The sequence below is a fragment of the Pezoporus occidentalis genome, unplaced genomic scaffold (assembly GCF_034315485.1).
Source record: "Pezoporus occidentalis ecotype Australia unplaced genomic scaffold, CSIRO_AGI_Poc_V1 ctg98, whole genome shotgun sequence".
Lineage (NCBI taxonomy): Eukaryota > Metazoa > Chordata > Aves > Psittaciformes > Psittacidae > Pezoporus > Pezoporus occidentalis.
In genome coordinates, this window is record NW_026916347.1 from 1781244 (window position 1) to 1795432 (window position 14189).

Consider the following 14189-nt stretch of genomic DNA (forward strand, 5'->3'; position numbering starts at 1 on the left):
TTCAGGCATTTGTTGCCAGCAACACTGGACCTTATAGGGAATATTGGGATTTATAGGAAGTTCAGTGAATTATCACTAATACATTTGTTGTAGTCTAGATTTTCAAACATAAATCAAACAGAAAGCAAACTGGGTTTTAAACCCTAATTTTCAGTTACTTAAAACAAGAATCTAACAAATGAGCAGAAGGATAATAAGAGCAGTACTATTGGTACTATAGGATCTTCCTTATCTCTTTTAGGTCTTTCTGCTACCTTTACACTTGAAACTAGCAGTTAAAAGGTAGTACATTCATAACAAAAACAAGATTTTACTTCTGAGGGAGAAAGTAATTAGGCACTGGCTGTGGAAATATTTTCCATTAGCAATTTTTCAAACACAGGCTGGAATGCAACAATGCCTGTAGGGACTGCATGACTGGTACAAACCACAAACCTTCACTAAAAGGACATTTGTATGATCAGCTTCTGTGAAACTTGTTTCTTAGTCAAGGAAGTACACAGAGGCAAGGAAGGACCACTGGTGCAATTAAGGAACCAGATACCTGTGTGCTTTCACAGGATAACATATGTGCTGGTTGCTTTGCAGTGGCACCAGGCAACAGGTAGGGATGCCTCTCTACAGCAGGACTGAAGTTACTAAACCTGAACCATGGTAGGTGCACCTATTTCTGGGATCATGACGTGGCAGTGGTACTGGAAATTGATTTCTCTCCATTAATATCTTATTATAGCAGGACGACTCAAGATTAGATGCCCTCTAAGGGATCTTCTTTAGAGAAGAAATAAAGTAATCCCTTGCTCAAATTGTTTGTTGAACTGCTTGGAAGCATGAATTTTTCCTGGGTGCCTCTGCAGTTTTTATCTAGATTTCAGGAAACCAAAGGGGTTTTGGCTTTTCAGATCCATTTTGAAATTCACTATTGATTATTTTTTTTTATTTTTGATTTTCATTCTTTTCCCTTCATCTGTTTTATTAATTGGGAAAAAAACCTGACTGCTATAATTAACAGAAGAGAAATAGAACAATCTCGAGGAGGCAAATGGATCAAGAAAAGAGAAGTAAAACACAGGCTTTTTAGATTAGAAGTTAGTGTTCAGCTGGTCAGAATCCTGCTATCCTTCTGCTTTATGGCTTTTATTTCTTCTAATAGCCCCAAAGGTGGAATATTTCCCATTAGTTACAAAATAATTAACAAGCAAAGTGTTCAGATGGCCTTTCAAGTCTACAGCAACATTGTGCTTATGCATGTGATCGCAGCTTAGATAGCTGCAAAAGAGCTGCCAACTCTTAGAATTACTAAGTCTAGCTAAGTCAGGTACCAGAAGCAGTGGGCATTCAATAACACCAGCTCCACCAGAAACTGAACAAAGCTGGCTGCTGTGTGAGCAAATACGCTGTGTCAGTTGCAATCATGTCTCTCTGTAGTGGAGGAGAGAAGCAGCGTTCTGTAAGTGGCAGAGGTTTGTGCTTCCAATCCCAAAGTCACTTCCTATTCATGTGTGTTTAAGGAGGGGTTGTCATGGGCATGCATGATGATGAATAATGATGGGAGAAGAAAAGAAGGGTAATTTGATTCTGTACCAGAAGGGGAACATGTTGCAATGTCCACCTTGCCTTTTGAATGTGGGTTGTTTCTGTGTACCTGTCAAAGTAAGATGTTTATGGCAGGAAGAGAAGCTATGATTCTGTCAGAAAATGAAGCATTGGAAATGCTATGATACTGTATTTAGTCATTGGCCCAGCTGAGGAAAAAGAGAAGGTCCCAGATGAAGAAAAGGAGTTCATGATAACTGTTTAATTGATGCAGAAAGAAACAATGGAGAGAAGCCCCAGCCTGGGATAGTAGTTCCCCTCTCCTCCTCAGGAAGCGGAATTGGGATGGTGTAATCATGGAGCAGTGAATAGTTTGTGCATGTTCTGTCTGCAGTCATAGAATCACAGAATAGTTAGGGTTCGAAAGGACCTTAAGAACATCTAGTTCCAACCTCCCTGCCATGGGCAGGGACACCTCACACTAAAACATCTCACCCAAGGCTCTGTCCAACCTGGCCTTGAACACTGCCAGGGATGGAGCATTCACAACCTCCCTGGGCAACCCATTCCAGTGCCTCACCACCCTTACAGTAAAGAATTTCTTCCTTATATCCAGTCTAAACTTCCCCTGTTTAAGTTTTAACCTGTTACCCCTTGTCCTGTCACTACAGTCTCTAATGAAGAGTCCCTCCTCAGAATCCCTATAGGCCCCCTTCAGATACTGGAAGGCTGCTATGAGGTCTCCACGCAGCCTTCTCTTCTCCAGGCTGAACAGCCCCAACTTTCTCAGCCTATCTTCATATAGGAGGTGCTCCAGTCCCCTGATCATCCTCGTGGCCCTCCTCTGGACTTGTTCCAACAGTTCCATGTCCTTTTTATGTTGAGGACACCAGAACTGCACACAGTGCTCCAGGTGAGGTCTCACAAGAGCAGAGTAGAGGGGCAGGATCACCTCCTTTGACCTGCTGCTCACGCTCCTTTTGATGCAGCCCAGGATAAGGTTGGCATTCGGGGCTGCAAGCGCACACTTAAGTCGGCTCATGTTCATTTTCTCATCAACCAACACCCCCAGGTCCCTCTGGATGACATTCCTTCCCTCCAGCGCATCAACCGAACCACACAGCTTGGTGTAATCGGCCAAGTTGCTGAGGGCGCACTCAATCCCACTGTCCATGTCACCGGCAAAGATGTTTGAACAAGACTTGTCCCAACAGCGATCCCTGAGGGACACCACTCATTACTGGTCTCCAGCTGGACATTGAGCCATTGACCACAACTCTTTGCATGAGGCCATCCAGCCAGTTCTTTATCCACCGAGTGGTCCATCCATCAAATTGATGTCTCTCCAATTTAGAGACAAGGATGTCGTGTGGGACAATGTCGAACGCTTTGCACAAGTCCAGGTACATGACATCAACTGTCCTACCCCTGTCCATCAGTTCTGTAGCCCCATCATAGAAGGCCACCAAATTGGTCAGGCAGGATTTTCCCTTAGTGAAGTCATGCTGGCTGTCACCAAGCACCTTGCCTTGAAAAGCAAGATGCTTCCTGGCGAGTGTTTTTCAAGATAGGTATGGAAAGTTGGCTTTTGTGCTCAATTTAGCTCATGACTCTCTATGTAGGTTCCTCTGTAGCCTGGAAAGCAGTAGCACAGACTTCCTTCTTGTGCATGCTATTGTATCTCCTGCCTGGTCTGCCGTGTGTTTCAGGTACAGAGCAAAACTGTAGTGTTCACTACTGGTAAATGAAGGGAGTTTGACTCAGATTGAGCTATCCAACAGCAGTGAAATCATGGCAGCTTTGGCTCTGCTTATGTCATCCACTGTTTTATCTACTGACACAAGGAAAGGCTCTTTCCTCAACTCCTTACGTTTGCTGTTTTACCCTGTTCTCTTCAAAAGGGAAAAGCACTCAAGCAAGAGGCTTCTGCTGCCTCGACTCCAGAGATCCTTGAGAGCTTGGTGACATCTGGTGGGAATTGGAAGGATCGCATGTAATTTATAAAAAATTTTAAAAATATTTCCCCCCAACTAGTCACAAAGATTGCTATTGATTTCATACTCAAAATAGCAAACATGATGTTATAATGGTGCATATTGAGCACTGTATAATTTGGAGATCAAAGGGCTTAAAATGCTGATGGGACATAACAGAGCTTAAATGGAAGGTATTTGGCACTGGGGTTTTGCAGGTATGTAAATTCCATCTTTTTATCAGCCTGGTCAGAATATCATTGTAAAAAGCAAATCATGCAGGTTACATTTGCTCATCATGCAGTGCCAGGTCCCTGACGTATAACCAGTTTCCATCATGCTTAAACTTTGCACAAAGCACTTATATGCCCTAGCCTGGGAAGTACCACTGTGGCTGTGTTTAGCAACCCATTTGCAAGCAGTTGGATATGTGTGCCAAAAGTTTGGATTAGGCATGGGTCTGACATTTGGTGCAAAATTTCAGAGAAGGGAAAGGTAGTGAAGATAATGTTATATTCAGGCTAAGTCTGGTAAGGAAAGAGAAAATGGGTTTCTTGAAGTTCAGTTGATTTATCTCGTTTGATCTGCATGAAAATGCATCAACAGACCTTAGGCCTTTAACATAGCAGACTATATGGAGTCTTTGGAGTTTAGTGTTAGGTATGCCCATTATTTTAGGTTCCCTGACCAGCACTGGAGCAGGAAAATATTCTGCTAATACTGAGGTGTTCATGGTACTATTGTGACACAGTGATAAATTGTTAAGTCCTAACCCAGAGAGAAAGCCATGTTCACCACCATGATATACACATGTCATCTTCTGGGGCAGGAAGGTTCTCCTGCACAAAGTGCAGACAGGACTAAAGATAAAATCCCCATTGACAAAATCTCGAGTAGCTGTAATGGGGCACTTAGTTGAATGTTTTTGATTCTGTTCTGCAGGGAGCAGTGTTACATGCATACATGTTTGTGCACTCACAAACAAACACACATTAGGTTGAGGAGTTAACACACGCAGTGAACACACGCATAGGTTGAGGAGTGAATTAATGTCTTATTTTAGTGTAGATTACTCTGTGATTTGGCAGAGGATGAGAGCAAAGAAAAGAGGGCATTTCTCCAAGGAGTTAAAGCAGGGTGGGAATTTCATGCGCCTGCCCTATTTCCTGCGTAATCTTCTGGCCTGCATCAATCATCTGTCTGCTCCTGTGGTATTGTAGTCTGGTGAATGCATCCACATTTACAAGGATATCTTTCCCAATCCTGCCAGTTTTCTTCCAGAAAGTAGAAATCATGTACATTTGTGATATGAGATAGATTGGAAATGGTATATGCTACCTTTTCCGTAAGTCTCCAGAACCTAGAGGTAGCCTGGCTGCACTTTGAATTATTCAATGACAAAAAGCTGGGAATCAAAGTGCGCAATTGGAGTTTACAAAACTGTTGCCCTATTAACTAAACAACTAAGGGGGGAGAACTGTTGACAAAATGGAGGGAAGAAAAGTTTTATTTACTGGATAATTTTAATATATTTACTTGGTGGTGGTGTTCCCAGCTTATTCTGTGTCCTTCTCAGAGGTCCAAGGAGATAGCTGAGTTTCACCAGATGCTTTGGTAGAGTTCAAACCAGTGTTATGTAAGTCCTTGGAAAACTGAACATGGCCCTTTGAGCCTTTTGAGTTTCCACTGACAAAGGATAACAGAAGACATAACCCAGCAGCCATCCACATTCTTAGCTAGGGATCTAAGTGAATGCTGCTGGGAAGTGGAGTAGGTGGAGAAGTCTCCATGGGATTGAAAGTCTCAGCAGGAGCTGGAATGGAGTACTCTGGAAGGAGCTGCTGTTGTCTAGAGCAATGTTGCTCTGAAGGAGCTGAGCATTTGTATTGAGCTGAGAGATGTGGTCATCCCACTGCTCCTGGAATCCCAGGCATTGTCTGGATTCTTCTGTCAAGCAAAAGGAATGATGCTTAATCTGTGCTAAGTGGCTCAAGTTAGGTGATATTAATGGTATTCTTGCTGTGAAATAACCACTTTGTTCCTACTCACTGTTCAAATTATAGATTAACAGAATCCTCCTCTTTGCAGGGGAAAGGCACATGCAACAAAAATAGCTCTCAGTTGTGTGAACTGTTTCCCTTAATGAAGCAGCATAAATTTCCTAATAATAGAGACAGATGCTTGCTACTTGTACTGTACCTCACACACAGTGGTGAAGAGGAATGTGTGATAACTGAAAAGTGCAAACATGGAGAATATTTTGTGCTTTGTGCTGTCTTTTTCTTTGAGTACTTCCTCAACACTTCACAAACATTACCTGTGAGCCATGTATCTCCTCTAAGATGACAAAACAGTCGACAAGGAAAACTATTAAGGAATTTGTCTTACAATGAATTATAGGTATGATGAAGAGATTAACCAAGAAGTTCTGGAGGAATATGTGTAATGCTATTTCAAGTTACATGAACTATTTTTTTATTTATCTACTGAAAGTCAAAATTCCCCAAAAGTCATTCAATTATTTCAGTTTAGGATAAAAAAAAAGTCAAAAGTCAGAAAGCATTGTCTGTGTTCCTGTTGAATACACAAATACAGGTTTTGCCTGGTTTCAGTGAATAAAATAGGTGTGAGGTCAAGGCAGGATAGTTTAGTGAGAGACCAAGATTCAGTTCCTGCCTCAACAATGACAGCCTCCTGATCACCAAGATAGTGTTGTCAGTATGTGGTTCCTTTGGTGACATGGTGCTAAACTTGCAGTGGTATCTGGAGCCAGCTGAGCAAGGTTTGGGATTTCCTTGCAAAGACTCAACAGTTTCGGAAGTGTTTTTTTCACCCAGCATTTCCAAAAGTGTGTGAGCTATGTTTCTGGCTGCTGTGGGTGTGATTTTTGCATGTGTTAGGGGTTGTGGCAAGACTGCAAGCCAGGCATGCTCCCTCCTGATGCTGTAGCCCAAGTTGCTGCTTTATCAGAACCTTTACATGTACAATTACAGCACTTTCCTTGCACTTATGGTGGGGGTTTGCTTTATGTGAATACTTGTGTTGCTATAGCTACATTTCCCTAATGCTCATTATTTCCCAGTGTCTTTGTCGCTCATCCAAGGATCCTGGCATTAAGCGAGCTCACAGCATGTAATTTCTGCCTTGGGAGCTATTGGCAGGTGTACGGAATGGCCAAGAGGTACTGCAGCTGGTTTGTTGCCTGGGCTAAATCTACTTAAACCATGAAGGAAGTGTTCAGGGAAACAGGACCTTTCTTACAGCAGTGTGATGGGAAAGACAAGCCTACAATCCAAGAGGGTTGAATGGGAAGGAGGAGAAGAAACTGTCATCTCTCAAGGGGACAATTACGGGGAGGGGAGGGATCACGGGCAACTTCAGCTAATTGCTAGGTTGTGTAATGAGCTGGGGTGCTGGACAGCTACTGTATAGTCTCCATTGTGTCCATTGTGCCTGGTTGGGGGTGTACTGCTCCTGGGCATTTTAGCTGGTTTTTGGTTTTGAATGGTTTAATGAGTGAGCTAAATAGCTGTAAAATTCAGAGCAGGCTCTCAAAAAGTTCACTTGCCCTCAGGCATGCCTGTGTATCTGGTGCAGAGCAGAAGGAGCAATGAGTTCTGAACAGCCACCTACTTCCTGTGGGAGGGAGCTATGTACAGAACTCAGTTGCACAAAGAAAGACAGCAGAGAGTTAGTTAGAAAGTAGAGCTGGTCACTGGCAGATCTTGCAGACTGACACCCAGGAGATGCTCCAAACTTCATCTTCTGGAATATCTGTCATAGAAGGAGAAGCTGAGAGAACTGTTGTTTAGCATGGAGATGGGAATGTTTGGGGGCTATATGTACAAATTCCTACAGGAGAGGGAGTAAACAAGTAAAGAAGGAAGAAACAGACTCCTTTCAGTAGCATCCAGTGACAGGACAAGATACAATGGGCACAAATTGAAATATAGGAAATTCCATTTAAACTTCAGAAAAAAAAAATGTTACTCTGGTGGTCAGATATCAGAACAGGTTGACTAGACAGATCCTGGAGTCTCCATCCTTGGAGATACTCAACACCCAACTGAACACAGTCCTGAGCTGTAGATGATACTGGTCTGAGTTGGGGGCGTTAGACTAAATGCTCTCCAGAGGTTCCTTCCAATCTCATTTGTTCTGTGGATTTGTGATTCTGTGTTAATGCTTCTGTGCTATTGGGTCTACAGAACTGAGAACAAGTATGAGGTTCTGTTATTCCTGGTTTGCATTAAGTAATTGACCAAGACAAGAAAAATGGTACCTGTATGTCACTACAGAACATTTTCCTGGTTTTACAAGCTTCTTTCTAAACCTACAGAGCCACATGAGTGCAAAATTATGTGCAAATCACACTTCACTGTTACAGATATCTTTTATAAGTTCTGTGGCCTTCCATCACACACATGAATGGACATTTAAAAGATCAATCTAATAGTGGATTGTCACCCTCAGTCTGCTTAGACTGCAAGGGTGAGCTCTCTTTTTGGGGTAGGGATCTCAGCTATAATGTTCAGTCAGTAGGCAGGCAATCTTCATGTTGAGCCCAGATTTGTGACTTAGCAACTGTGAGAAATACTATTCTCCTTCACGGTAACTGTTTTACTGGAGGTAAAACAGTTTACTGGAGCACTGGAGATGCTCTTCCATTATAAATCCAGTAAGAAAGGCACTCGGACTATGCACAGTGTCATTTAAAGTGCTATTTATTGATGCTAACACTGTAGAAGAAGAGATGATAGTACAGATAATCTTATGTCCCTTCAGATGGCAGAAATTCTGAGCTGTGCAGCATCAAAAAGGCAGCATATGATCCGGGTGCAGCCCATCATGCAGACTCTGTCTGAGAAGGGGTTTCCCTCTTTTGGTCATTTGAATTATTATATGGTTTTGGACAAGAAAACTCCATTTTTCTACTACCCAACAGAAGGAGTGTTCACATGAGAAATACTTGCTACACTTCTAGGTAAAGGCAAGAACTTGAAGGTGGTATGATCACCAGTACCAAGTGGGGGATGCCTACAGGCTCTCTGTTACAATTAGCTGCCTGTGTTTATTCTGTAGCTGAGATATTCATAGCAGAACAGGGGACTGAAGGCTAAGCTGTATGTGCAGTACAGCGCAGCCATTGGCCTACTCAGGTTAAACTTTATCCATTGTTGATGTGCAATGATTGGGATCATTACACTGAGACATATGACACTATCTCCAGTCATCATTCTGCAGATGGAATTGCAACATACTTGATGAAAGAAACCAGTTTACATGTATTATCTTACACTAATATATCCCAACCCAATCAGATTCAGCTGCTCACAGGGTTTCATAAAACCAGTTCTTGTAAAACTCCAGGAAGATTTACCATTACTCTTCATTTTCAATAAATGAAGGAAGAAAGCACTCCATTGCAAAAGCACCACTGCTTTAAGATCAAGAGCAAGTTTATTTATAAATTAGGCTCTTGTCAGATTTGGACAGATCCTGTTCCTGAGGACAATGAGTACTTTGTTATCATTTATTTTAGGATCTGTAGGACTGGCACCAGTATGGCTATATAGTTGTCAGCAGTATGCAGCCCTTGCCTGCCCAGGCAGGAACCTGTCAGGCTGAAGCCAGAGTGCTACATCCTGCCGACCCTCTTCTGGTAATGCTTGTGAAAGAGCCTCAGTGAAAGTTCATGGAGTGATTCTGTGCCAAGGACATGAGTGAATCACTGCGGTGGATGCTGTGGCAGTGGCGATTTGCCCATAGATGGCAGCGTTTGCTGTCCTTTTGATATCCTGGTGATACTTGCATTTACTGTATTTGTTCCACCACAGAAGATTCTGTTGTACAGAAGGCCATAAACTCCAACTGAAAATACAGTTAGAGAAAACTTTCTGATTCATCTCTCAGGCTTTCTAAAAATAAAAATTAAAAGGAAGCCCGAATAGCCTGAATAAAGAACACAGAAGTATGACCCTCATTTGTGCTGTGTATTGGAGGAGATGGTGTAGACCTGTTCTCTGTAGCCAGATTCCCCTATACATAAACACATCATAAATGTCTTCTAACTGTTTGCAGTTTATCTACACTTTGAGTTCAGTGGCCCCATCTATAGAGAATATAAGCGTACCCCAGTAGTGCAGCGTAAAAGAAGAAACCTGTGAGGTGCAGAGAGAATCCCATTTAACTGGTTTGGCTTATTCAGGAAGTCTACAGCAGAGCTGGAATTTGAATCCCTGAGTCCTACCTTTAAAGGGGAAGCTGAGTACAGATGGTTCCTTAGCATCTCCAAGACACCGTATACATCAGCCACATCTGCTGAGCACTTTCTGGTGATGACTCATTGTTTATTTCTCCAAACGTGGTGTAGGGAGAAGATGCATCTATCGTTTCATTCCTTTCCTCCTCAAAATATATAGGCTGTCTAGGCTGACTGTCAGCAGTGGAGTTCATGAGCAGTACTAGTATGGAGGTAACCAGCCTTTAGCTTCAAACATGTGCAGAACCTTTGCAAGTCTCCAGTTTCCTTAAAATATTTTCCTTCTGTGGATTGAGAGACTCTATGAGATCGCTCCGGCACTGTGACAGATGGAGGGTCTGTCACCCAGCTTGTGGTTATTTGTGTCTATCTGGCTCCACTCAGAGTGGGTTTGAGAGTCTCTGAGATTTTCTGTGGGAAAGTTTCTTTATTATAAAACAGATTACAAAATATGTGGAAGGACAGTTCTGTTTTATCTTACTCTGCTAGCAGCCTTAAAGGACAAGATCTGTGTAAATTGTATGTTTCATCCAAAACAAAGGTTCAGTCTGAGTGACAATGCCATTATGGGGATCACAACCATAGGATCTGTTTAAAAGCATTTGATTATTATATTCCTATAGGCTAAGAACATGGGATATGCAGAATGTCTCAGAGGTCAGTAATACCTGCTTTACAGAAGTGTACAAAAGGTAGCATAATCCCAAAATCTGCCTTTACAGGAAGTTTAAGACTCAATTAATAAAAGATTGTTTTCCCTAGATCTCAATAAAAAGAAATTGAAATGAAACACAGTGCTTCCAGAAATCTTTGTAATATCCCTATAAATCAGGAAAAACTTCCGTCAAACAGCAAACACTTCTGTTGAACAGCTGTAGAGATGGTGTACAAGTGCAGACGAACAAATAATGCCATGAAGATTGCCTTCTAAATCCAGAATGCTTTTCCTAACTTACAGAAAAAGCACTCTTGCATAAAGCACAAGAATATTTTCACTGAGAAGCTTTTTAAAGCTGTTCTGATACATAAAGTGAATTGTGCATTCATGTGCATTCATTGCATAGTCGTACATGTGCAGTAATTAAAATCAAAATGAAAGGCCTAGTACCAAATGAAGGTAACAAAGTTATGAATAAAACTTTGACTGATGACATTGGACAAAACTGCAAATAGTCCTTTACATGCAACATAAAGGTAGCAAATGCAGACTGCATGGAGAGCAATGCTTCTGGGAAGGCTCAGATTCAATGAATTTAAGACAAAACATTGAATTCTGTTAATATTTATGCCAATTTAATTCCAGGGTTACTCCACTAACTTAGTGTTACTCTGGATCTCTATCAATATGGTTGAAATTAGCATCTGGCTCGTTGTCATAAATTTAATTTCTATCATTTCCTGACTTCCAGCAGACAGAAAAAATGGCCCTTGGCCTTAATTATAATTGTATTACAGCAGCTTTTTCTGAAAGTCATATTTTTAATTTCTATTTAATCCATCCTTCTTTCTGAACTATAAACCTTTAATTCATAATGAAAATAAACAGCTATTTTATTGTCTTGTTTCTACTGCAGTTTTATATTCAAATGCCTCAGGATTTTGTCCTTTCCTGAAATCAAAGAAGTTTTAAAAATATGTACAACTGAGTTAAATAAATTCTCTTATTATATTTTATGTTTAAAAGTTACTCTTTCAATGCAACCACCCCACCTTATAGATAGAGGACTTAGAAGTAGCACTATAGAAACAAGTACAGTCTTACAAACTTGAACAGCAGATTTCTGGTCAAATCTACTCAAACTCACACTAATGAAAACACTTTTTACAAGAGAAATAAACTGTACAGAGAGTTATTTACTATAAACTGAAACCAGTAGGACCTCCCATAGGTTGGTTCAGATCCTGGATAAAAATTAGAATCATAGAATAGTTAGGGTTGGAAAGGACCTTAAGATCATCAAGTTCCAACCTCCCTGCCGTGGGCAGGGACACCTCACACTAAACCATCTCACCCAAGGACTCGTCCAACCTGACCTTGAACGTTGCCAGGGATGGAGTATTCACAACCTCACTGGGCAACCCATTCCAGTGCCTCACCAACCTCACAGGAAAGAATTTCCTCCTTATATCCAATCTAAACTTCCCCTGTTTAAGTTTTAACCCGTTACCCCTTGTCCTGTCACTGGAGTCCCTAATGAAGAGTCCCTCCCCAGCATCCCTACAGGCCCCCTTCAGATACTGGAAGGCTGCTATGAGGTCTCCACGCAGACTTCTCTTCTCCAGGCTGAACAGCCCCAACTTTCTCAGCCTGTCTTCATACGGGAGGTGCTCCAGTCCCCTGATCATCCTCGTGGCCCTTCTCTGGACTTGTTCCAACAGTTCCAAGTCCTTTTTATGTTGAGGACACCAGAACTGCACACAATACTCCAGGTGAGATCTCACGAGAACAGAATAGAGGGGCAGGATCACCTCCTTCGACCTGCTGGTCATGCTCCTTTTGATGCAGCCCAGGATAGGGTTGGCTTTCTGGGCTGCAAGCGCACACTGCTGGCTCATGTTCATTTTCTCATCGACCAGCAATTACAAGATACCTAATGAAAATGATCAGGGGAAGATGAAAGGTAAATGTGTGCCACAATGCACACACAGTCCTTTCATCTGGCTTTGTATTGCATTCCTTTTCACATGGATGCAGAATGAAAGAATACTGATGCTGTCTAAAGATGTTCATATTGCTGGGGAAAAAATAATATTCTATCCAATTATTTGAACACTCTTTCTGCTTTGAAAAGAACCCACTAGATTTTAAAGGCATCTTATTTTTCTGTCAGTTTCTTAAGATGTCCTTTGATGGTGGTATAAATTCCTGGGCTGGAGTGATGACTGGAAATGATTCTACATTGTTCAAGCAACCAAAGCTAAATAAATTGAGTCCTTCCACACAAAAGCATAACTACTGTAGAAAATGCTGATTTGCAGTCCAGAAACCAATAGTGCCCAAGAATATGTAAGGGACAACTAATCTTCCACCAACACCAGCAGAACCTTAGATTTTCATAGTTGCCTCCGGAAAGTAGAACTAATTCCAAAAGCTGCTATCTCCTTGTCAGAGTCCCAAAATATTTTCCAAACAATCGATATGTTATTTTACAGAGCACGCAAATTCCATTTTAATTTAACAGCAGTGTTGCAGCACTGGTTGGCTGTTTCTCCAAACTGTGTGCCAAGACTTAAATGACTTACCAACGACATGTTAAGCAAGGTTTTGAAATGCTTTAGAAATCAGAGTAATCCAACAAAGCATGTAATATAACACTTGTCTGTGCTGGCTTGACTTTGCTTTAAAGCAATTACTGAGTGGTCCCTGGAGTCCAACGGGAACAGCAACAGGGAAGAGTCATATTGCAGTCAGTTGGAATCCATTGCTTGAAGGTTCTGAAGGACTTCCAGCACAACTTCATAGCAGAATAAATACTCATCCTGGATGCAAACACATCAATGTGAAACATCTAATTACATTCAACATAAATTCTAGACAAAGAACAATGAACCGTTTGAAGTGTTGCTTATAACACCAGCATCTATGTAACATCGACACAAAAACTTATTTAAGAGAATCTTTGTTCTTTTTGTTCCATCACTTGAAAAGCTCATGAAAGTTTTCTTATTCAGTGCAGTACCTGTAAGCATGTGCTCAAGCCTCATTTAGGTCAGTAAATGCTTAATTTTAATCACACACTTAATCATTATCCTGAAGAAAAATATATCAAAGCATATGACAAAATATTTGCCTACAGGAAGAATGTACCCTGGTCTTGTCTTATTTTATTTCACACCACTTGTTTGCTTAAAATTGAGTTAGCCACATCTTATCTTTTCCTGTGTGAAAGCTCTTTTCAGGAGTAGGTTTAACTCAGCAGTAGTAGGCTTTACTGAGGTGGTGATAACTCAGCAATACAAAGAGTTCAGCTGAAGGCTGCAATTTTTCAGGGTAGAGTTTATGGTATCTCACTGGTTTTGTTGTTGATCCCTGCTTTTCTTTTTCCTTAAAAAAAAAAGTGGGGGAGTGGGGAGGGAATGGGGATGGGACTGGAAGCTGTACTATAATGGTGCTTTGCTTTTATTTCCATTAGTTAGTAAGAAACAGACCTTTCATATTTAGATCTAGACACCGCTTGGCTGGAAGGGTGTTATTTTCCTCAAATGAGAAGGCTAAATTTATAGAATCATGGAATCATAGAATCGTTAGGGTTAGAAAGGACCTTAAGATCATCTAGTTCCAACCCCCCTGCCGTGGGCAGGGACACCTTACGCTAAATCATCTCACCCAAGGCCTTGTCCAACCTGGTCTTGAACACTGCCAGTGATGGAGCATTCACAATCTCCCTGGGCAACCCATTCCAGTGCCTCACCACCCT

The 14189-nt window shown here is 41.5% G+C and overlaps 2 protein-coding genes and 1 long non-coding RNA gene across 6 annotated transcripts in view; 1 reads left to right on the plus strand and 2 right to left on the minus strand.

The window, feature by feature from the left end:
- The window catches only part of MAPK8 (mitogen-activated protein kinase 8), a 192600-nt gene that overhangs the window by 34016 nt on the left and 144395 nt on the right, over window positions 1-14189 (plus strand). The gene's annotated exons all lie outside the window — the stretch shown is intronic.
- On the minus strand, window positions 8216-11684 carry LOC134157587 (uncharacterized). The gene is made up of 2 exons (XR_009962381.1): window positions 9760-11684; window positions 8216-8366 (listed from the first exon to the last, which is right to left on the minus strand). It is a non-coding gene; the product is annotated as an uncharacterized LOC134157587 (long non-coding RNA).
- Window positions 12356-14189, minus strand: part of FRMPD2 (FERM and PDZ domain containing 2) — a 62787-nt gene continuing 60953 nt past the window's right edge. For all 4 annotated transcript variants that reach the window (XM_062606864.1, XM_062606867.1, XM_062606866.1 and 1 more), the window contains one exon: window positions 12356-13251. In XM_062606864.1, the coding sequence (XP_062462848.1) occupies window positions 13180-13251 (72 nt within the window). In that variant the 3' untranslated portion in view covers window positions 12356-13179. The remainder of the gene's footprint in view (window positions 13252-14189) is intronic.